At 40.8% G+C, this 24,106-nt stretch overlaps 1 protein-coding gene across 3 annotated transcripts in view; it reads right to left on the bottom strand.

Annotated features, from left to right (window-relative positions):
- CHCHD3 (coiled-coil-helix-coiled-coil-helix domain containing 3) overlaps positions 1-24,106 on the bottom strand; it is a 267,194-nt gene that overhangs the window by 51,419 nt on the left and 191,669 nt on the right. For all 3 annotated transcript variants that reach the window (XM_029923187.1, XM_029923195.1, XM_029923202.1), the window contains one exon: positions 2,523-2,593. In XM_029923187.1, the coding sequence (XP_029779047.1) occupies positions 2,523-2,593 (71 nt within the window). The remainder of the gene's footprint in view (positions 1-2,522; positions 2,594-24,106) is intronic.

Below are 24,106 nucleotides of genomic sequence, written 5' to 3'. Positions count from 1 at the left end.
AACAGGGGACAAAGCTGCCAAGGCTCTCATTAAAACTAAGTCTGGGGCGCCCAGGTGGCTCAGTCCATTGAGCAACAACTCTTGATTTGTCCTAGGTCGTGATCTCATGATTTCGTTGGTTCAAGCCCCATGTCGAGCTCTGCACACTGACCATGTGTGGAGCCTGCTTGGGATTCTCTCTCTCCTTCTCTCTGTCCCTCCCCCACTTGTACACTTTCTGTCTCTCTCAAAATAAATAAATAAACTTAAAAGAAAAATACAAGCACTAAGTCTAACCTACAGCTTCATGTTGTCTTGGAGAAAGTCTGTGTGTTCCCCCATGGCCTCGCACTTACCAGTAGGCTAGCCCAGGCTGAACAACATGGCCACTGCACAGGGCTTTCAGAAGAGTGATTGTTTTCATCTGAAACCAGATTCATCTCTCTCTATAAAAATCCAGCCTCCACCAATTTTCCAATCTGCTAAACCTCTATTTCTGGTTCTCCCTGGTCCCTACATCCTGGTGTTAGAGGATGAATTGGGACCCCTCTCCAACCAAATTTATAGGTTGAAGACCGAATGACAGGTATCAGAAAGTCTATTTGGACAAAGGGTTTCCAAAGAGGTAATCATATTAAAATGAAGTCACTAAGGTGAGCCCTAATGCAATGTGATTTATAAAAGGAGACTGAGACACGGATGTGCAGAGGAAAGACAGGCCAACCACGCGGGCACCCTGATCTCAGACTTGCAGCCTCCAGACTGTGAGGAAATCAACTTCTGTGGAACCACTCGGTCTGTGATTCTGTTACGGCAGTCCTAGCAAAAGAATACGCCAGTCACTCTCTAGTTTATGGTTAATCTTTCAACGGCCTGCTTGCACCCATCTCTTTTTCTCTTTCGCTTACACAGTCCTTCCGTTTACTACTACTGCTTCTTGTTTGTCACACCTCTGATCCAGACTCACATCCATTGTCTGATTCGTATTACCAAAGGAGCACAGAAATCAAGCACTTACCTGGTGGTCAAAGATCTTCCAAAGAGTTTTTGCTACCTGAAGATCAACTTCTTAGCCCAGCAGTTTTCAAAGGACCCTGCTAACCTTTCCAACTTCATCTTGCATTAGAGTCCCTCTGAGTTAAACTACTGATCTTAGTGGATTTGTCACCCACCAGTTACAGAACATGATTTTCCTTCTGAATACTTTCCTTTCCACCTATTCACTACTGTTCTCCAAGCCTCAAGTGAATTATTGTTTTCTTTATGATAAGGCATAGATCATTCTACTCAGAACTGATCTCCTTTGATTTATCTTCATTTTACTTATCCGAGTAGCTAGCCTCTTACAATAGAGAAATACTCAGGGTGCCAAGTCAACGATTCTCCTGGCATAGAGACTGAAAGGCTAGCAAATGTTACGTTATCATTAGGGAAAAAGATAAAACCATAACTTGAAAAATATATAGGTAGAGTACCTTTTAAAATCAAGTCCAAATCCATTTTTATATCTCAATACTTAAGAGAGCACATTAACCTTTAAGAGTGAGATTTGTGGCCTATTCTTTGAAGGTCTCTCCCTGCTGACCTAAAAGATAATTCACTAACAAAGACAAAGATGTTTGTCTAAATATACTTCAAACTACCTTAAAAAAAAAGATATTTTTTATTACCTTAAAGAACACTAATATCCATTACCACACAAATTGTACCACAGCAGAAAGTAATAATGTTACACCTTAGGGTTTAATCATTTTATCAAAAGCTTATAAACATGCACCAGAAAGAAGGTCAGAGCTCAATACGATCTTTCAACTAAACCTGTCAAATTAGCCCTTTTTTTGCTTCACTGATTTGCACATGTGCTACTAACAGGGGTTACCCAATACAACTATTTATACTCTCAGGGAAATTCTGAATGATGTCTTCTTATCTAATGTGAGAACTGGCAGCAAAGGGAACGTACCAGGCTACAGGTCACGGACACTTTGATCCATCAAGTAGAACATTCATTTAAACATTCCAAGGATTAACCGAGGCAGCAATTTAACACCACCTTCATAATCAAGGGCAAGGTAAAGTCTGTGATTTAAATGCTTTCAAGGTACATGGGAAGAAATGAAAACAGGTTAAACATGAGAAAAGTGGTTACTCAAATTCAGACACGCCTGTCATTTTACTATATAAAACTGAATGGTCTCTATGATTCTATTATTAACAGAGGTAGCAATTTCACATCACCTTCATAATCAAGGGCATCCCATCTTATAGAATATTATTCCAAATGAAAATTCTATCAGCATTGCTTTCAACTTCCCCTTACTTCATACAATTGAGTTGCAAGAGGCTTTCATCAAATGCCCTTTCCTTGTATTTGGATTCCACTAATGGAGAACATGGATACATCTCAACCACCCAAATATATAGACTTCCAACTATTCTAGAGGGCCCACAACAATCTATCCGCTCTTCAAAAGCCAAGGAAGTTGAACTTTGGTCTTGTCAAGAACAGTAAATAATTATAACATTATGTGTGAAAAACTTACTTGAACTTTGCTTCCACCTCCTCAACTGCTTTCTGATATTGTTCAGTGGTGACTTTGTAGAATTCTGAGCTCTGTGGATAAAGATTGATAGTAGGGTTTTCACTATTCAAGAGGACAAAATGTGTGCAAGACTTATAATTACAAAAAAACCCCATTAAATCTTTTTTCAGCCATTCAAGCAGTAGGACAAAGATTTACTTCATAAGTGACATAGATACTTAAAAAGTTCGTGTACAGGTATCCACTTAAATAATAGTATATCTGCTGGTATTTAAGTTGTAATTAAAGTAAACCTTCATTGTTATAATTCATTATTTGATCCTTGTGAGAAAATTCTTCACGTATTTTGCCTATTATTCTAATGTTCTACCTAGGATATTAAAGGCTCATTTCCTTTTATATAGTTTTTTGGTCCTCAAGATAAATTCTTTATGGAGTAGAATGTTTGACCACAAGAACATCAATATTTATAACAAATTAATCAGTAAGAACAGGGTATGGGCTTAGGTAATTTTTATACACACACAAAAAAACATAAATCATGCTGCAATAGGAAAGGAATGCCTTTCCTGAGGCAGAAAAATTTAAAACTATCTATTCTGGCTGGCTACTTGGAAACCTATCTTACTGCGGGGGGTGATCTAAAGGACCCCATGAGCCTTCAGACTCAATGAAATATCCTGCAAAACGTGTCCCAGTACAAAAGAACACCACACAATACAGAGGTCTATTGTGCACCTTCAATTCCTCATCACTCAGGTTGCACATGCATGACTCGGGGTAGTTTATTTTTTAATAAATCATTGTTGGTTGGTGAGAAAATGAAAATGAAATCCTCTTCACACCAGTGACCCCTCTGCATTTAACAATCTGAGTTGCCCAATGACAGTCACATCCAGGTTTCTTGGATGTAGATAAAATCAATAGGTATGTGATTAGACAGCAGACTCAGGGTGGCTGGTGCAATGGACAGGTCACCATTTGAGATGATGAATGGCCCTCTATCAACCTAGAGTCCCCTACGATGCTAACATTTACTATAATCTTATTTGGACTGCGATTTATCTTTCTTGCACCTGATCTATAAAGATGAACAGAACAGTTGTAAAGATCGATTGTAATTTTTTATGATTTTCAAGCACGAAGGTGCATTTCTGACATGAAGACAATATTCTAAGTGTACTGCTTCTGCATTTTTTAAAATTACAATGCAAGTGACCGTCATCAGTCTATGTGTAGAGAGGTTTTAGTTCATCTGTAGGTCGGAAACTGCCAAAAGCCCCTTTGTCTTCTCAGATACTATAACCTTATGTCGTGTCACACCTTCCTTTCAGTTTTATTTTATAAGATTTTTCTTCCCTTTAAAATACACACTGGTCAGTCACAATGCTCTTTCGCAATGTTTGGTTTAAGCTTTTTTGGTGTGGGGGGGGGAACCCTTCTAGCAAAGAGGCAGTGAATAGGCAGTGATCAACCTACCACTAACACTGACGGGAAGCTCCCCGTACTGCTAGGATGACGTCAGGAGAGTGTTCTGATACTGAATTTTCAAAATGCTGGCGATTAAACATCTTGATTAACCCTTCCAATTATTTTAAGCATTGAAACTGTAATGTCCAGACAGAGCCAGGACTAGGCTAACACATTTGGTTTCTGGTTCTGCTCTGTGACCTGGAGCAAGTTGTTCAGGCTCCCCTCAGCTTTCTCTCATAACCTGAGATGCGGTGAGGTGGCCGAGCCTCTCTCTGCCAGTTACAGAAGTCAAATGAGACAGCAGGCATGCCACCTATTTGCACAGAGGAAAGTCAACACACAAATAGAATAATTTTGGAGGAAGAAGTTAATTTGGGCAAAACTAATTCTGGGTACAAATTCAAAATGTTCAAAGGCAAATATTAAGCTTTCTAACAAGAACGAGCCCCCAAACAAAGAGTTCTGCCATAATATAAGTTAGCGAGCTCCCCTCTGCTTTGAATTACTACTGATTTTGTCAAAGTTTCCCCAGGATGTTAAACACACAAAAAGACATGTGCCTGTGCTGTCTGCAATCTTAGCTCTCAAATTAAAGTTTTAGGCTTTATCTATGCCCTGTATTTCCACCTCAGTGGCCAGATTCCCACACTGCATAAATCTTTCAAACAAAGAAAATTCCTCAGGAGGCAAAGCCATATAACACCTAAGGGAATAAACACAAATATGCCCCAAGATCTGTATGCAGACAGTGTTTAATGCATGTAAGTATCTATTTATTCATTCAACCAAATTAGATAGTTATTATCCCAATAATGTTCATCTTGGGGAAACAAATCTTGTTGATCTGAAAACTTCTTGAGAAATGTTCCATATGATATAAGAAAAAAAAACAGTCACAATGAAAGGTCATAAATATTAAGTTAAAAGTTGTGGACAGTGTTACTGGAGTTCAGAAAGAATAGAGCTTCTCATTTGGTTTCAGAAAATATTTTTAAAAATAACCATTAAAAAACAACAACAAAAAAGCCATTCTCAATATGCTTGCCAGCAGGAGAATGAATAAATACCAGGTATTCACACAGAGGAAATCTATATAGCAGAGAAAAAGAATGAATTAGGTGTACATGTGGAGCAAAAACAAGCACATTCTAGATATTGTAGAGTGTAATTCATGTCAAGTTTTAAAAAATGCAAAATAATAAAATAGGATTAACAAATAACAAATTCCACGAATTATGTCCAAGTGGCAGCAGTCTGGTGGCGACAGCAGATTAGCAGAACACCGTAAAGAAAGCAGACACAGTGGGGCTTCACCACCTCGTTATATTTCTTAAAATGAGGTGCACAGAGCTAGTTGTTACACTAGTATTAAATGCTTATAATATATACAAAAATCATATTACTCTCCCCCTCCCCAAAGGAACTAATTAACAACAAATGATTTAATAATATAGCCAGAACATAAAACTATGTGTAGAGGGATACATGCTGAAGAGGTTGGCAAGGTCAAGGTTTTGTATATTTTCTTGACTGCTAAGCTATTGCTGAGTGTCCACACATTACTAAATAAAAGCAATTTCTGTTGTGAAATAAGTATGGACTAACAGAAAAGGGGCACAAATGGTAGAAAGTGTCTGTATACCTTCATCCTTCATCCTTTTATGTCAATGTCTTAGACAGTCACAGAACAATCATTAAAACAAGTTAACAATGCAACAGTACTAGTAGCTAACTAAGTTGCCGACTTTATTTTCTACACTTTTTCTACAGATGTTCTATTTCAAGATCCAATCCCAAAGGTCATTTTGGATTTAATTGTCACAGCTCCTGACCTCCCCTCATCTTTTGTGACATCTTGACACTCCTGACGAACACCAGTTGTGTATTTTGTAGAATGGCTGGCAATTTGGGCTTGTCTGATGTTTTCTCTAAAGACGGACAACATTATGCACCACTGGGAAAAATGCCATAGCAGAAACAGGCCCTTCTCCAAATTGGGCCGCAAACTACTCCCAAATTTCTGGCTTCACAATTGCTTACCAATCCTGCAACGCTTCTGCTCTGAACAGGTATTCACCGGTGGTAGAAGCGCCCTAACTGGGGCGCCTGGGTGGCTCAGTTGGTTAAGCGTCCAACTTCAGCTCAGGTCATGATCTCATGGTTCGTGGGTTCAAGCACCGCATCGGGCTCTGTGCTGGCAGCTCAGAGCCTGGAGCATGTTTCAGATTCTGTCTTCCTCTGTCTGCTCTTCACCCCATCCCTCTCTCAAGAATAAATAAACATTAAAGAAAAATTTGTTAAAGTACCCTAATTTTTAGAAAGGCTACTTGCATTATCTGTGTTGTCTTGATATGGTAGTAGGTGTATATAAGCCTCTTTTCTTATCAATTATAAATTACTGCTACTTTAATACCATTATGGTAGCTACGTTTTTCATTATTTGGTCAACCCTACAGCTTGTAGTGTACACATTTCATCAATTGTGTTTTTGTCCAATCCTTTAAAAAACTTTTTTAAATGTTTATTTAGTTTTGAGGGAGAGAGAGAGAGCCTGAGAAGGAGAGGGGCAGACAGAGGGGGAGACCCAGAATCTGAACCACGCTCTAGGGTCTGAGCTGTCAGCAGAGCCCAACGCTGGGCTTGAACCCATGAACTGCAAGATCATGACCTGAGCCAAAGTCAGACACTTAACCAACTGAGCCACCCAGGTGCCCCTGATCCTTTTTTAATAGCCAAATTTTGAGATCTATATGGTCTGTGCTTCAAGTAACATCCACATTCCAATTTTCAAAGAAGGTAGATTTATATTATATGTATGGTGTGTATAAAATGGCCATGCACACATGACCTTATGTACCTGTCTAACTATACTTACCTACCTATCTATATGTGTCTATATCTCTCTCCTCCAAACTTTTTAAAAATGCTTTCTTTTTTTAAATTTTAAAAAATATTTATTTATTTTTCTTATTTTCTGATTAACAAAAATTTTTTAATAGTTTATTGTCAAATTGGTTTCCATACAACACCCAGTGCTCTTCCCCACAAGTGCCCTCCTCCATCACCACCACCTTCCCCCCCCCCCGCCCCCTTCCCCTTCAACCCTCAGTTCGTTTTCAGTATTCAACAGTCTCTCAAGTTTTGCGTCCCTCTCTCTCCCCAACTCTCTCCCTTCCCCTCCCCCTGGTCCTCCATTAGGTTTCTCCTGTTCTCCTTTTAGACCTCTGAGTGCAAACATATGGTATCTGTCCTACTCCGCCTGACTTATTTCGCTTAGCATGACACCCGCCAGGTCCATCCACTTGGCTACAAATGGCCATATTTCATCCTTTCTCATTACCATGTAGTGTTCCATTGTATATATATATATATATACACCACATCTTCTTGATCCATTCGTCAGGTGATGGACATTCAGGCTCTTTCCATGAATTGACTGTTGTTGACAGTGCTATGAACATGGGGGTACACGTGCCCCTAAGCATCAGCACTTCTGTATCCCCTGGGTAAATCCCTAGCAGTGCTATTGCTGGGTCATAGGGGAGTTCTATGGGTAGTTTTAGATATTTATTTATTTTTGAGAGAAAGAGAGGAAGGGGGTAAGAGTGCAAGTGGGAGAGGCAGAGAGAGAGGAAGACAGAGTCTGAAGCCCAGGTGCCCCTCTTTAAAGACTTGCTAAGTCCTCCTACTACATGGGGTAGGGGAGAGTAATCTGATCAGATGGCCCTAAAAAAAGAACCAAAAACAACAGGCATAGAAGATTGCCCATAATCTGACATGGTGGTCTTTCAATGAAAGGACCACTGCTTTGTGCATGGTCATATTGTTTCTATGACTGTAAGATCCTTTACAAATTTAAGAGGATTTACAAGCTAAAAATTTGAAAATATTCAAATTTAAAATTTAAGAATATTTACAACCCAAAATTTAAATTTATCTTTCATTCCTACTCATTCTGCAGCTTCCCGCTCCATCAACAGGAGGTAAAATACTTGCCATGATTTGTCCAGTGGAAGCACAAATTTGTGGCAGGTACATCTTATTCAAATCAAATATTGAAAATCTGTTATTTTCTTACTTTAAAACAAAATTTTCTTGTGTGACATGGGCAGAAAAATATTATTTCCCATCAAGATTTCAAGGAAGGCAGATCTTATAAATCTGAAGCAGCATAATAGTATCTTTTTGATGTTTTAACACTATCAAAAATCTGATAAAGGCTTGTTTTTTGGTGAAAGATTAAGTGAAACAGAAGTTCCTAGGAGGTGAGCTATCTCCAAGATAACAACATAACACTAGAGAGGGGAGATGTGTCGGTCACCTTTGTTAGAGGACAAGGCACCACTGGAAGCGACAGGCATTTTTGTTTTCTGTATTAAAAGATTTTCCAATCTAAGGCCCTAAAAACACAGGCAACAGACTGCGTTGGCGTGACTGAGTGGTCCACAGTACAGTTTTATATATATTAAAAACATGAATATGTTGTTCACACCCCTCTGTACTCCAGTGAACAATGTACTTGACTTTGGAGCCATACTGCCAACACAGCTCCCTCCTTACACCAAACAGTTCTCTCTCATCTGTAAAATAGGGACGGTAACAAAAATGGACTAAGAAAAAAATCCCTGGGAGATTAAATATGAGAATTCATGTAAAGTTCTTTAAACAATAACTGAGGATTAAATACGGTAAGCTCTTTGAAATGTTACCTATTGTTATAAATTATTTGAAAAGCAAAACAGAAAAAAAGTATAGAGTGCTGGATACGTTTTTGCAAGAGCCATTTAAATAAAATTTTAAATCTCTAAAATACAAAAAATCTTTTCTTCTGTTAGACCAATCACTGAATTTTGCTTATACTGGTCACCTGTTCTATTTTCCGTTCCTTGAAGACAACGGCTGGGCTCTACTGAGAATGTTAATGGCTATGAAAACACTGTAAATACACAGATAGTGACACTAGACCACATTTAACAAACAAAGATTCAAACCAATGATTTTTGACCTTATCATCAATGAAATCCAAGGAACCAAATTAAACAGCAAAAGTGCTTTTTACTGCCAGGATTCCCAGGACCTTAATTCTTACTACACATTGTAAATCTTAAGATGAGAAATATTGTTCGTGTTGAGTCCCAAACTCACAGGACCTTTCCCTGGGAACCTGTTAATTCTAAAGCATCTTGAGAGAAGAGAATCCCCCAAATTCTCCTGGAGAAACGCTGGATTAAAGACAAAGTCACAAGTACTATTTCAATCCTGCACTTCTTTGCGCGCAACTTTTCTCTTCCCCCAGTAACATTTTCTTATGGGTTACTTTTCAAACTAATGTTCGAAGGGTAGAAATCAGCAATATTGGAAAATGATTCCAGGACTGATGGCATCCTTCTTTATGAAGGGCTAATAAAAAGAAGCAGACTATTATCTTGAATTTTAAAAAGCTGAGATGAATTCCTTAAAGAAAACTGTTGCTGAGCCACCCTGCTGTTCCCTCAGTACCCAATGGCAGGTCACAAAACCGGCCACGATTTTTCCTCTTTTCTGTGTAGATGCCTCTTGGTGACATGACCTTGCAACTTTCTCTCATCACGAAAGGGTGGGGTCTGTTTCTCCCCTCTTCCATCTGGGTGAGGCCTGTGACTTGCTCCTGCCCATCAGAATGTGACAGGAGTGACAATGTGCCAGTTGCAAACATAAGACTCTCTTAGAAGCCTGGCCTGGTGCCACTACATAAGTCCAGGCTGAAGAGGGAGAGCCTGTAAGTCACCCCAGCGGAGCAGTCCTGGACCAGCCAAACCTTAGCCAACTCAGTGTAACTGCGGGGGGTCAAATCCAGGAGAAGTATCCCGCTGGGTGACCTGCAGCATCATGAAGGAAATAAACGGTGGTTGTTTTAAGCCCTAAGTATGGGGTAGTTGGTTATACAGTGAAAGCTATCAGATTTACGCCCTTTGTCTGTGTTCTCATAGCACCATGACTTCCACCAAAGCACTTAATGCACTTACCGACCATGTGTCTTTAACATGTGGTCTAACTAGTCCATAAGATCTCTGAAGGCGAGTATTTCATCCCGTTCATCAATATACATAGAGCACTCAGCAAAGTACATGATACGCAAAACTTACTGAAATAATGTTAGAGTGCATTCTGAGCTGCATTCCAAAGTTTACTTTTATTTAAAACAGGCTAGAATAGAGAGAAATTTAAGGTAAATGAAATACTGTAACATGGAAAAGTGGAACATTTATTATATGTCTCTTACAAACTGACCAACACTGCAGTCTACTAGGCCACAAAAACAGCAAATGGCTATTGCTTGAGATTGTGTTCAATTACAGTAACATACAATTAACAGTTCATGGACAAAAGTAGCTTGAACAGGTAAGGAGTTTATTTTTCTCATACAATAAGTAGTCTGGTTGCTAGAAACCCAGAGCTGATGTAGGTGCCAAGGATTTTATCAAATGACTAGGCCTTTTTTCTCGATTCCTCCGCAGCCGCCCTTAGCATGTGGCTTTTATTCCCACGGTCTCGAGACCACCAGTGCACCTCCACTTATCCCGCCCATGTTCTAGGGAAGGAGGAGGGGGGAGGTAAAAAGAAGGAAGAAAGGCCCTTTCCAGAGAGCTGTGCTTACATCTCTCTGGCCAGAATTATCTATCATGCACAACCCTGGCTGCAAGAATTTTTGTTTTCTCACTTCTACAGTAAGAAAGAGAAGGCAGGAGGTTGGAATTGGTGTTTATTGAGCCAATTTATCACACCTGCCACAGACAGTTGGACGTGGCAGCACAAAATCATGCACACAACTCTGCGGTTGATTTTAGATACTAGTATTCCCGTATTTCTTTCCAGCTGCTCTTAAACGTTGAATCTGGGGTATGGGGGGCTTTATGCATCTGGTATTCTACTGCTCAAGAACAAAGTTCTTAGGATAGGAAGGAAACGGAATCAACAGGAGTGGGCATCATCCTCACTTTTGGGGGCTGGCCATAGCCCATGTGTTTGAACATGGGATACTGTCATTTTCCATTTTCAGGAAGTCTCCCTTTAAAAGTATTCTTTAAAATGCACATGCACAGACACACATTATTGCTAGACTTGAAAGGTGTCTGTTTTCAAGTTCTAAATTATATAAAAATAAAACGTGCACACACAGTATTCTCTCAGGTTGTGAATCTCATTTTTGTTCTATCATAACTAACACGATCATATCTCCAGTATGTAAGAAATGAACAAAACAGGTCACCAGAAAAATGACCTCGCCAGCTCTTTTACCAAATGCTTCATATGATGATTTGGGCACAACCACATAACACATCATACTGAGGTATAATGTAAATTCTGGTAATCTTACACTTTTCCTCAGAGGTGAGTAAGACTCCTACTCACTGTCCATTCAAAGAGTGTGGGAGCTCAGCAGGCAGTTAGCACCAGTGAATGGGAGAAGGGCCAGGGCTGGCCTTACTGGGAGGGGTCTAGCGGAAGGTGTGGCTCTCCTGTTTCCAGGTTGATCTGTAATTACCACTAACAGTTGTATCAGTATGAGCATTCCTTTGTTAAGTAGCCTGATTCAAAACAGACTTCCACTTCTTGTTATAACACTTGTCCAGGAGCCATGTTATAATATGTAATCAACTAGATGCAGGTCAGTACCTTTTCCCCAAGATGAGCACTAAACATTTGGGGACCTGATTTAAAGACTGCACATACAGGGTGCCTGGGTGGCTCAGTCGGTTGAGCGTCCAACTTCAGCTCAGGTCATGATCTCACAGTTCGTGGGTTCGAGCCCCGTGTCAAACTCTGTGCTGACAGCTAGCTCAGAGCCTGGAGCCTGCTGCAGGTTCTGTGTCTCCCTCTCTCTCTGACCCACCCCTGCTCACGCTCTCTCTCTCTCTCTCTCTGTCTCTCTCTCAAAAATAAATAAAACATTAAAGAAAAATAAGAGACTGCACATGCAGCATGGTTACAATTCCAGGCACAGAATCCGTGAAACAGTCATTTATTGAATGGCATCAGGTGGCCAGAAAGAGTTCATGCTTCCTCAACCCACCCTGTCTTTTTGTAGACTTCTATAGAATCAAGAGACTCGCTGCAATATAACTCAATTTTTGCACAAGAATTTTAAGAATAGAATTCTTGGAAAATAAACAAAAATCACTAATGGTCTCAATTTAGTTTATCTACTGGTTCCAGTTATTTCTCCTGATAAACCTCCCACAGAACACCTAGCGGCTGGTTTGAATTCTGCCTTCTGCGCGCTCCTGTACATGCTGAAGTAGACAGATGGGCAGAAGAGCCATGGAAGGAACTTGATCTTATTCATGGAGAAATGTGGCCCTTGAATAAAGTAGCTGGCATTGCAAAGACTCATTTTTGGCACTTCTTAAATCCATGGCCTTGAGTCCACTGTCTCTCCACTTTCCTTTTGTGCCTTTCCCTCCCTCCCTCTCAGCTCCTGCTCCAGAGAATGCTGTGTAATAAATACACTGCCTATTTAAATAGTTGCAAACTACCAGCATTGCTTCAGATGCATAGTATATCAGATTCAGTATTCTGTTTCTAAGAGGTACATCAAGGAATGGATTTGGTTATTTAAACGGAGCCTCACTTTTTAACTTCTAAATACGTGGCCTTATCTTTCAGGATGATTGTATCAACGAGCCATTGTGGGCTCAGCTATAGGCACAGGTCCTGGCTCCTCGTTCTCAGCAGGACACCACTCCTTAGCCCTGCAGCTCACCCACCAGAGCAAGGTGTCTCCGTTAATTTGCCTGCATGACTCCACAACCTGAAGAATGATCATCGACTGGATGCATAAGTAGCTATCCTGAGTAGCCCTAACCATATGGGTACATATAAGTGTATTTCAATTATGCTCAGCCCTATTTTTTAAATTCATATCAACAGTGATGGATAATAAATTACTAATTTAGCAGTTTCTCACAAATCAGAAGTTCTGACCAGTAAGGTCTGTGGTAAAGACAGGTGAAGATTTCCCGATGGAAAAGGCCTAGCTGTGAATTATCCCAACATCTCTCCCTCCTACTCAGGTAAACCCCAGCTTTTAGCTAGATACATGGTCAACCCAACCAAAATGTCCAGCTTGCTTCTAGCTCGGCTGCACGGTCAGCAGACCTGTGCGGGGGACTTCCAGGCTCGGCTGCTTAGAGAAGGGTGACCTCGACTGGTAAAGGATCTTTTCAGCCCAGCCCTTTTCTCATGTTGCCAGTCTGCCAGTGGTTGTGATGGCCAGAGCCCCAGCTGCCACCCTGGAATACCAGCTGACATTACAGAGAGAAAACCCTGGGCCAGGAGGCTGGAGAGAAACCATGGGTGCCTGGGGCTCTAACAATCTTGAAGCCGGCATGCCGGCCCTGGATCGCCCACCTCTAGACTTTTATTAAGTAAGAAAAAATAAACCTCTAAGTTAAGCCATTCCATCTTTCTGATACACTGAGTCACAATAATCTGGACGAGACCTTGCTTAAGCCCTGATACGTTTGCCCCTTTTGTACACCTCAAGAATGCCGTTAATAAAGTCAAATGAGACGACACACTAGGAGTAAAGGAGTAAACCTTTGTCCTTTGCAGTAATGCTATGTGTCTTCTTGTCAGAAATCGGTTTCCATCTGCCTCTCCTTTTCTGACAAAAAACAGGAGGAATTGAAAAATTTTAGAGCCATGTTTAACTCTAGCATCAAATCTTACCATCCCTCAGAATCCACATTTCGTGAAAACACCATTGTCTCCTAGGCACCTTGGCAAAGTTAATGAACTGCTTTTGTACCTACATTTTCCTTCCATCTCTACCATTTCTCATAAAAAGCAACAGAGCTATTCAGAGCTGCTTCTGGCATTTCTAGTTTTATTCCAGGCACTTTACAAACTTCACTAATTAGACTCTCAGGTTTTTCCTTCCTTGATTTAGTTTTCTAATTAGAATAGAGATCAAAGATTCATTGACACCCTTGATACTGTACTAGTTATACTTATTATATATGTGTTATATTGTCTCATGCCTCAGTTTCTCCGTCTGGGCAATTTAAATAAACTGTACCAAACAGTCACTTGGCATTCTAAGTTGCCTTCATCTGCTCATTTCTTCATTCTACAGGTACTTAAGGACCGTGCCAGACCCGAGACCAGGAAGCTGGAGTAGAATAGAGAGTAAACAGAGGCCTGGCCCTACTTCTACAAAGCTCATGACATACAGGGGGAGACAGACACAAATTCAAAAATCACACAAATTATAACCAACAAAGCATTACAGTACCATGGGATCACTATATAGAATTTTTTATTTCTAGGAAATAGGTTTTTAGTGAGTCTCGAAAGCCCTATATTTTTCTAAAGTGGCTAGCTACCCTTCATATTCAGCTCTTAAATAACTTGTGTTTTTATTTCCTTTCAATTTCTCTAGTTGTTTCTGTCAGACAATTCAAGCTTCACAGCAGAATTCTCTCCCCCTGTAAAACTTTTCTCGAGCCCCTTAGAAACAGGGGGAATCTACCTGAAGTGATATGGATGGAAAGAGGTCCAAGTAGTAGGAAAAACAGAAAATGGTAAAATACTTTTAAGAGTATATTTTCTAAAATGCTGCATCTATATACATGCACACATATACCCTGAAAGAATCTGCAAGCAGTATCTGTCACCCCTGGAAAGGGGACATGAGGAGGAGATACTTTCCCTTTTTATTTAATAGCCTTCTGTGACTAGTGAAGTTTTTTACCATGGGATCATATCATTTTTATAAGAAAGTTAACCGTGCCACAATTTCTAACAGGCATTACACGTATATTTGTACCATGCCAGAAAAGTGACTTATCTAGCTATTATTGGGAAAGTGACTCCCTGACCCCTTCCTACCCAGAGCTCCCTTTAACCATGCTTATAGTGAGATTTCTCATTTACTTTAAGTATAAGGTATGACCTTTTCTATTATCCCTTTCTATAATAATGTCAATAAAAGGTCTTCAATCGTTATACTGTTTGTAGCTTTTCTGAGATAAAACCGTACCCCACCCCCTTCTACACTCACCTTTTAGGCTTCCATATTATACACCTGAGACACTTCTACTTTTGACGTGCTTGTGTCTCTCTGTTCCTTCAATAATGGTGAGACAAAGCAATTTCACAGTTATCAGAGGGGTTATCACGAGAATTTACCATGATGTGTTGCGAGACCTATACAGAACCTTTTAAATTACTGTGTGTTCCCGGCTCAGGAATCTCTGCTTCTCTTGAGGACTGTGTAACATGACACAGTCAATTCTCAAGGTTGTAAGTCTCGTGAAGGGCTCACTGGGGTGATGCACAGGCACATTTAACAGCACACCCACTGGATGGCTCTATGTGTCACATTTCTATTGCCAACACGTCTCAGGCACGCACGATTTTACCCTAACCGGTCTCATTCTTGTCTCAAATAGAAGGGAACTCTGTAATCTAACTCTCTTCTACTCGCTCAGCCCTTGCACTGGTGTACACACATGCTCAGTGTCCTCCTGAAAACCACGGGCTAAAAAGAAAGCTGGAAACAATAATCCTTATGGTAGAGAAGGAGGCAAGCATTAGCTTATTTATCATCAGCTCTGCTGAGTTCTTCATTCATTCACAATTTTATACTAATAATCTGAATAATCTGTTGCACAAGCTCCCCTTGATGTTACTGGGGGACACACTCACCTTCCCATCTTCATGTCTAGCCCGTAGGCCAATCTAAGGTTCACACATTCCAAAAGGTTTATTATTGCAAAGTTAATGTGGGCCACGCCCACAGGAGCCCAAAGGAGGGGAGGGCAAAGACCTCTTTAAAGGCTAATGGGGAGAAAAATCTAAACAACTAATTCATTACACTAAACAAAGGTAATTGCTTTCAGCCTCCAAGAGCCCCTTTTCACACTGAAAATGCCAGGGGAGGAGGGAAGCTGTCATCCAGCCCCGCTCCTCAAACTGTAAAGTCCAGCCTACTGACAGCAAATATGATTCTACTAATCACATAAATAAAGAACAGAAAACACGAATTTTAAAGAGTCTCACAGAGATTAGAAGACCTTTTGAGATAATTTCCTTGGAATCCAGATTGAGAAACTCTAAGCTAATCCATTTATTGCCCTGTAACTTATTATAAGGTGACTCCCTCAGAGGGCCTCCGAACCAAACAGCTGGGGGAAAACCAAGGCTTCCCAAGGCAAAAGAGAAGTGTGCAGAGTGAAACTGCACCCCTGAGAGGAAGGAGAAGTGTCAGGAAAAACCAGGGGGTCCTGACACAGGACTGGAGAGGCCCGTCTGCCTAGGACCTGAATTTTTGTTCTTTTTTTTTTCTCAGTCTTTATCAGTTCCTTTTATTTTTACTTACTTATTTTTATAGTTTATTGTCAGCTTAGTTTCCATATAACACCCAGTGCTCTTCCCCACAAGTGCCCTCCTCCCTGACCACCACCTGAATTTTTAAAATACGATGATAAAGGCCAACACCAGTAACTCATTCTTATCCAAAAACTCTATTCAGGAAAACCTTCTGTGAAAACTGAGCAAACCTCTGAGCTTGCTTTCATAGACACAACACTTGGTTTCTCTGCTCCTCCGGAGCCAGCTGAGCAGCAACCCCAAAGTGAATCAAGTATTTGTGCAGAGGTAACCCCTGTCCAACACTACATAAAAAGGAGCAGCTCCCATAAAAGGGAGAGGGCCACAGACAAGCTCAGAATCCCAGACTGAGTACATCTCTTCACGGGAGTAAGACAGGATTCTGAATGACCTCTGCGCAGTTATGACCAAAATCCTTAATGACGGTGCCCCCGACACGCAGATATGGCAAAGCAGTCCGAAGCCTGGAAGACAGTATCATCACTCTGCTTAGAAAGCTATTTCTCACCTTGAGATTTACTCATTAAGGAGCCAGGGTGCTCACCCACTAATGCATACACTTCACACCCATATTCAATAGTCCTGATGTGGTGCAGGTGAGAGGCACGGACTGATTACCCACAGCAGTTTCTCATTAGTGGATCTCCTTTTGTCCCTGGCATTCTACACAATCAGAGGGTTGGAGAAAAACTATGCAAAACCCAACCAAAGCCAACATTTTCGAAAAAATTTTATTTTCTAAGTAAACCTTAGAAAAGCGCCCGCGATTCTTCAAAATCTTCTGATGGAAAAAAAATGTCCAGAGTTCAAGTATTAGCCACACCCATTTCCCAAAAAATTTGTCAGACAGAGATTGGTAAAATCATTTCACGTTATCCTTATCAAATCGGCTGGGTTTTTTGTTTGCTTTTTCTTGTTTATACACATGGATGATGGTGATAAGTATATGAAGAAACGGGCTCCCCTCTTAATTCGCTAATGAAAGTATAAATATTGGTACAATTTAGTGCAACATGTCTCAAATGACTTTGACTCAGCTTCATTTCTAGAAATATCTAAAAACATCATCAGTGTGTATAAAAATTTAGCTAAAATATTTTTCATCATAGTTTTTAACACTGATCAATGAATGAAAAGCAATGTAAATATTCAACCACAGAGGGCAGCTAAAATAAGTAAGAGATCACCCAAATAATGGAAGGATAGATTTGTTTCAGCTTGCTTCACTCCTGAAGATGGAAAATGAGAAAAGAAATATTTAAATTCCTTTACGTTTTGGTCCTTGGTGATTAGAAGGAAGAGTAAGGACAGTTTTACAACAATTTCTTACAATGTCCCCACACAGCACCAGCTCTTCTCCAGAGGAGAAAAATAAAAACCAACAGCTGGCATCTTCACAAGCTACAAAGCACGTATCCATCCAAGAGGCCAATACAGATGAGATAGTACAGATTAATTTGAACAGAGGGGGGAAAGCCAAATTTAAGTTATGAAGGTCAAAACCCTATTTATTCCTAGTGTCTCTGAAATTCTTCTGCCATTTGCTAAGTGGGTAAAACATTCATTTTTAATTCACTCAAATATTTACTGCCCAACCATCTCCTGAGAGCAAAGTGCTGGGAGCTGAGGAAAATATTTTTCTGGTTTTTTTTTTCTCCTTCTCCTTCTTCTTCTTCTTCTTCTTTTTTTAAAAGGTAGTTATGTGATTCCAATGTTTATAGTCTATAGGGATGCAATACTCATATGAAGAAGTCTTGGAAAGAGCAGAGGTCCTGGGAATCTCATCTCTACAACTGGACTCAATCCCATCGGACCAACACCTGGAACTGCAGGGAGGCTAGGGGGGACCTGCCCCCCTCAATGGCAAATATGGTGAGGAAGCAATCATTTCTCTCAATGGATTCTAGGATAAAAACCAGCTACAGAAGCAGCAAAGTCAGGGGCTATGCCTTCATTCTATCTACCAGGAATGGTGTGCTCAACCCAAGTTACAAGCTTGCTTGATCCCAGAGGTAGTGAGCACTATAACCAAATCAGCCCAGGTCCGATGCTCTAAGTAACTTGTGTCTTAAGATTTAAAAATACTGTAGCCCCTTCAATACAAAGGAATAGACAGTATCCTGTAAATACCTACAGATTTATGAGTCTTTTACAATTTTTTTGACCACAGGAGATATTATATTTATTTAGCAGTCATGTAATGAACTCCAATACCCAAGCAAAATAAGATCCAACTGCAGGTGAAACACCTGTCTCAAGTTTTAATTACCTTTCATCGATTTTGAGCCCAAACTCAGTTGTTAATAATAACTGTGGCATGGTTCTCTCAAGTGCTGGAACGGGTATAAAGCTTCTCAGGTGAACAGAAAACTCAGACTCAATTTTAAGGGTTAAAAATCTCAGCTATGAAATGGAGAGGGATTTCAAAAGTGGCAAAGGGATCACCTATCCACTTCAAAGACATGTTTATCTTTTTGTATTTCAAAGGAAAGGCCTTTTGAAAGATCTGGCACAGAAATATGCATGTGAATAGAAGCACACTGAAAAGTCTTAGCTTTCAGGTATAATGGCTCTCCCTCAGAAAGCACTGAGCACGGACTGCTCCATCTGGAAGGCAAAGGCACATTTCACATGCTGCTGGGTACACAAGGGCCCTGCAGTGTCGCTTCTGTCCAGCTTTTATCTGATGACTCATTAACATTTCCCTTCATTATGGGCCTAAATCCTACTACTACTTAAAAGTTTCACTCCCCAACTACAGAAATGCATTCATTCATGTGGTAGTGAACCATGCCAGAATGTTTAAAAAAAAAAAAAAAAAAAAAAGGCTGTGCAAGGGGATGCGGGGGATGTGGGGGACGAGGGGGGCGGAGAGGAAGATGGGAAAGAAAAGATAATTATGGAAGACCCAGTAAGCAAATCTGATATGTCTTCTTCTAGAAATATTCATGAAAATCTGTTCTTGAAAACTGCTGGTATTTAGTGGCCAATCTTTTCCACATGGCTTTACTGAGAAATGTTCTTAGAAAGATCACAGAGAGGGGTGATAACAAAATGCGTGTCATCAAATGATCTTTTGGTCTGGCATGGAGTCTCTCTCGCACATCCTCTGTGTGGATTGCAACCCATTCCAAGGCCTATCCTATTCACTCTGTCTTAATCACACTCTGCCTTCTGCCTAGTGCAAGTCCTTCCAAACACCGTGAGCAAGAATGCAGCCATCCACCAGGGACAAAGCATACTGTGTTCTGTTAGCTTCCACAAAGGCAGACCCTGGGGATTTAGACAGTTGAGATCTACAAAAGCACTTTAAAGAAGAGCACACTCACCCACAGTAAAGGGTTTCTTGCGAAACCCCTGTGGTCTGAACACACCTCAAGAGAAACGGACCAGTTCTTCACTGTTGAAAAAGATCTTTATGAAAAAGGCAAATGTGAAATATAAACATAATCTGGAGTAAGTAATGTGAATTAGGCCCTGAAATTACTGCTCTTCCTAACCCACATTCACAGAAATTACGCAGCAAAGAAAGCCTGCAATAAGCAGGCTCCGCTGGCATCCTGGCTTACTGCTCAGTGTGAATCAAATGTAACCAAATTCCCTCAGCAGCCAGATGGAAATGGCCTTGCGCTATAGGTTTATTCTCTGCCTGGTGAAAGCCGTCTCTTCCAACTAGAGGACAAGTTATTAAGAACCCGGTTGTCATCTTAGATTGGATAGATCATTCGTTTCCCTGAATCCTTTTTCTCATCATTTACTCATTACACGCCTCCTCCTGATGTAAGTAGACATTTATTAGCTTCTGCATTTATTGCATTGGCAAACAGAAACATTCGGCTGCATTTCCTGGGGGGTTCACTCATTTATCTATTGGATGAGAGACTGAAGTTTTCTACGGGGCAGAAAAATTAAAATATCAGTCAGGTTGACAGCCAGGAAAATGAGGGTCTCTCTGCAGTAAGAAGCTTCCTTCTGCTTTGGGTTTAGTGAGGAGCTGCCATGTAATTTCACCAAATTACTGCTTCATATAGAACTAAAACTGTGGGCCATTGGCTAGTGAACTAATAATCTGAATGAATGACACAAATGGTACCCAGTAAAGTATCTGAGATGCAAAGCTAATTGGTATTTTAGACAGAAAATGTACAAAGTGCTTTCAAAGATCCATTTCTATAAGGAGTGAGGGAGAGAGCACTTTTCAAACCAATGAAACTAGAGCAAGAATCACAGGACTTAAAGCTGTAAGGGACCTTACAGGTTATGGAATCCTTTTCCAAGAATCTTCTTTACAGCATTCCTGACAAGTGAGCCTTCTCATTCTGCCTGAAATACTGGCGGTGCCAAGGAGACTGTCATATCCCATAAGGCAGTCTATTTTAGAGCTGAAGACCTCCAGTTGACAGGAGGCCCCCTCCTAAAGGTGGCCTGAATGAATGCGTGTGACCTTGGGCAAGTCATTCGACCTCTCTGAGCCTCGGCGTCGTTTTAAATATTAGGTTGAAAGAATCAGAGATGAAGGAGAGGAAGTCATTTAGAGATGCAACTGCCACATCGCAGCCAGAAGACCTTCAGATTCAGCAGCTCATGGGATATACCACGCGGTCCTGGGCGCCGGTGTCACACCATAAGCAGAGCCACCACACTTCTAACTCTCTATGCTGAGTCTTGGCCACTTTAGGGGACATGGGACATGGGAGCTCATTTAGGGGACAGCTGTCTTCAACTCTATCAATTTCTTCTTCAATTCTTTTTGCCTCCTCCTTTTTTGGCTTCACATCCCTGAACCAACATTGTTACACACCTTTCATTCTTGACAAAAAGGAGAAACCACAACACAATGGAAAGTTCTGTTGAAACCGGCAACCACCGACATAACCCCGCAAGCAGCTGGTCTATGCCAACTGTGCCCTGACCTTCCTGCTTCTCTGATAACAACTTTCTGGGGTTTAGTTCTCCGCTGAACAAAGGGTGAACAGCCTAGTACTGTGCCAGCACTGATTATACACAGAAAAGTGATTTTTAGTGTTTTGCCCAGTTAAGAGTTTGTATATTAGACAATGCCAACCTTCCTTATATAATATAGCTCAAAATATTGCTCAAGTCCTGCCGAGTCATTTTGGGGATAAGAAAGAATAGAAAAGCTGGTAAGAATATTAACTTTACAAATCAGTACCATCTTTTAGCCAAGTGTTCATACAGCCATTTTTCCTACACAGCTCTCAAATCCGATAAGGAGAGCAGCCTGGGTAACTGCCCTGCTACTGCAGCACTGCGGAGTGGCCCCACTGATGCAATGGAGCCTCAGTTTACCGGCTGGAAGAGACTCCCACTCATGACTACGAAAGCCTTAGGTACAGTCCATGAACACCCCAGAAGGATGTGATGAAGCGTGTACTTGATGATGACTTCATTAAAAGCCCCTATGTGGCAGGCTGGCCCCAGAGATGATACTCTTAACAGCTCTGTTATAGTGATTTCCAAATGGCTATATAAAAACGTAAATGCCTTAGGTAAAGAAATCACAGCTGGACAGAAGGATCAGAAGGCTTCAGGTAGAAGGTAGCATTTAGTCTCTAATTAAATCCTATTTCTTGCCTCAATCTACGATTAGATACTTAATGTATCATATTAAAAATTACATATTTCACTTAGCTTTAAAAAGGGAGGAGGGGTGATAAGTCAATTGTAATTACAAACAAAAGCAGCTAAGAGGCTGTGGTGATTTTGTGGATATCCAGACACTTGTTTTTAAATCTCTGCATCACAAACTGAAGCCGCCAACAACAACAACAACAAAAAACAACCAAAAAACCAGAAAATTAATCAGAGGGAAACTGGTTAACAAGTCAAAGTACATGCTCTTTCTCTGACATAGCTTCAAAACTTATTTTCACTCTGTATTATACAAATTAAAATATACTCCTTGAATTAAATTTTCACTAGTCAGATTTTTATAACAGAAAATGCTCTTAAAAGTCTTTTACTTTTTTCTAGTCCAAATTCACATTCCCTCCACGGTGATGGAGAAGCACTCTTTCCTGGATAAATCAGCACAAGTCCTATCCCATCCCACACCATCCAGAACAGTCCTGCCAACGGAAGAGCCCCTCGGCCAGACCTTGTCTTCTCCAAAGAGTTAACCACCAGTTCAGGCCTCAAGGCGTGGTCATGGTCCGCCCTCCTCCTGGGTCTCTAAGGGAGCTCCTCCTACCTAGTGGCTCTAAAATCTTCCCCCGTTCAGTGGACGGGTTTGTATAACCAGCCCAGACCTTGCCTCTGAGGATATGCTCACTGGTCCACATAGTTTGCTGATATCTCAACCGGCTATCACAGAGGCACCCCAAAATTAAATAGGCCACCTCACTCACCCTCCTGGCCTTCCCAGTCTCAGTAACAGGTTCTCCCTGTCACCCAGATGGTGATGCCCCAACACAGGAATCCCCCTTCTTTCGTTTCTGTCCTCACCTTATGTCCAGTGCGTCACATCATGTGTTCTCTTTTTCTTTAACAGGCAGATAATGGGTTTGGATTTTATTGTAACAGCAGTGGGGAAGCAACAACAGTTTTGTAAGCAAAGAATGATGTAACTCAAGTTCTTAAAGAGATCACTGTAGCTCTTGGTAGGGGAATAGGCTGGTGGTGGGGGGGGCAGATAACAGTTAAGGTGACAAGTGATTAGTAGGTGAGAAATGATAGAGGCTTGCTTGATTGGTTTGTTGGTAACAGATTTAGAAAGCAGACACAGACAAAGTTGAGCTGTTTTGGGAGAAGTATCAACAGAACTTTCTCCTATTTAAAAGGAGAAAGGAGGGCATATGAGAATCAATACTGTGTCATGAGTTTTTAGCTTCAGCCCTTGAATAGATAGTGGTGCCACTTCCTAAAGAAGGAAGAAAGCTGGAGGAAGCCTGGTGTCCAGGACACCTCCTAACCTCTGCGTCTGCTACTGTGAGAGAGGGAGGGAGCGGGAGGAGGGTGTGCGCGTGTGCGCATGTGTGAGAGTCTATGTGTCCCCCCCCCATCTTCTCTACAGACTGTTCTTTCTCTTAACTGCCTCATTCTCAGACCACACCATCTGAGCAGCACCTCTCACAGTATCCACGTTTCCTTAATCATACTTTATTCACTGTCTGATTTTCTGGCCTTTTTGCCCTCTTAATGGTCTCCCACTCACTAGACTATGATCCCAATCAGGGCACGTATGTCCCTCATATTTATTCCTGCCTCCTGGGTGCCAAGCACTGGTCTCAGCCCGTAAGTGCAACTCAATAAACATTTACTCAATCAATTATCCTTGGGAATTTCTAGGGAGAGGGGAAAAAATATGCCTAAAAGACAGCTTAACAAACTCTTTCCATAAAGGGCCAGATAGTAAATATTTTTAAGTTTTGAGAGCTACACAGTCTCTTGCAACTACTCAACTCAGTTGGAGCATTAAAGTAGCCACAGAGAATATGCAAACAAATGAGTGTGGCTGTGTTCCACTAAAACTATATTTATAGAAACTGAAATTTGAATTTCATAAAATTTTTATGTGTCATGAAATTATTCTTTTGGTTTCTTTTCAACCATTTAAAAATGTAATAAGCATTCTTAGCATGTGGGCCACGGTTTGCTGACCCTCAGACTACCCAAAATTCACAAATTTACTGTCAAGGAAGGAGAGAATGAGGAAATGGTAGGCTAGGTGATCAGTGTTAACTTCCAGTAAAGAATTTATGCTGTAAAATAATCTT

This window comes from Suricata suricatta, chromosome 2 (assembly GCF_006229205.1).
Source record: "Suricata suricatta isolate VVHF042 chromosome 2, meerkat_22Aug2017_6uvM2_HiC, whole genome shotgun sequence".
NCBI classification, from domain to species: domain Eukaryota; kingdom Metazoa; phylum Chordata; class Mammalia; order Carnivora; family Herpestidae; genus Suricata; species Suricata suricatta.
Note: the sequence above shows the minus strand (reverse complement) of the source record. Positions and strands in the feature narration are given on the sequence as shown.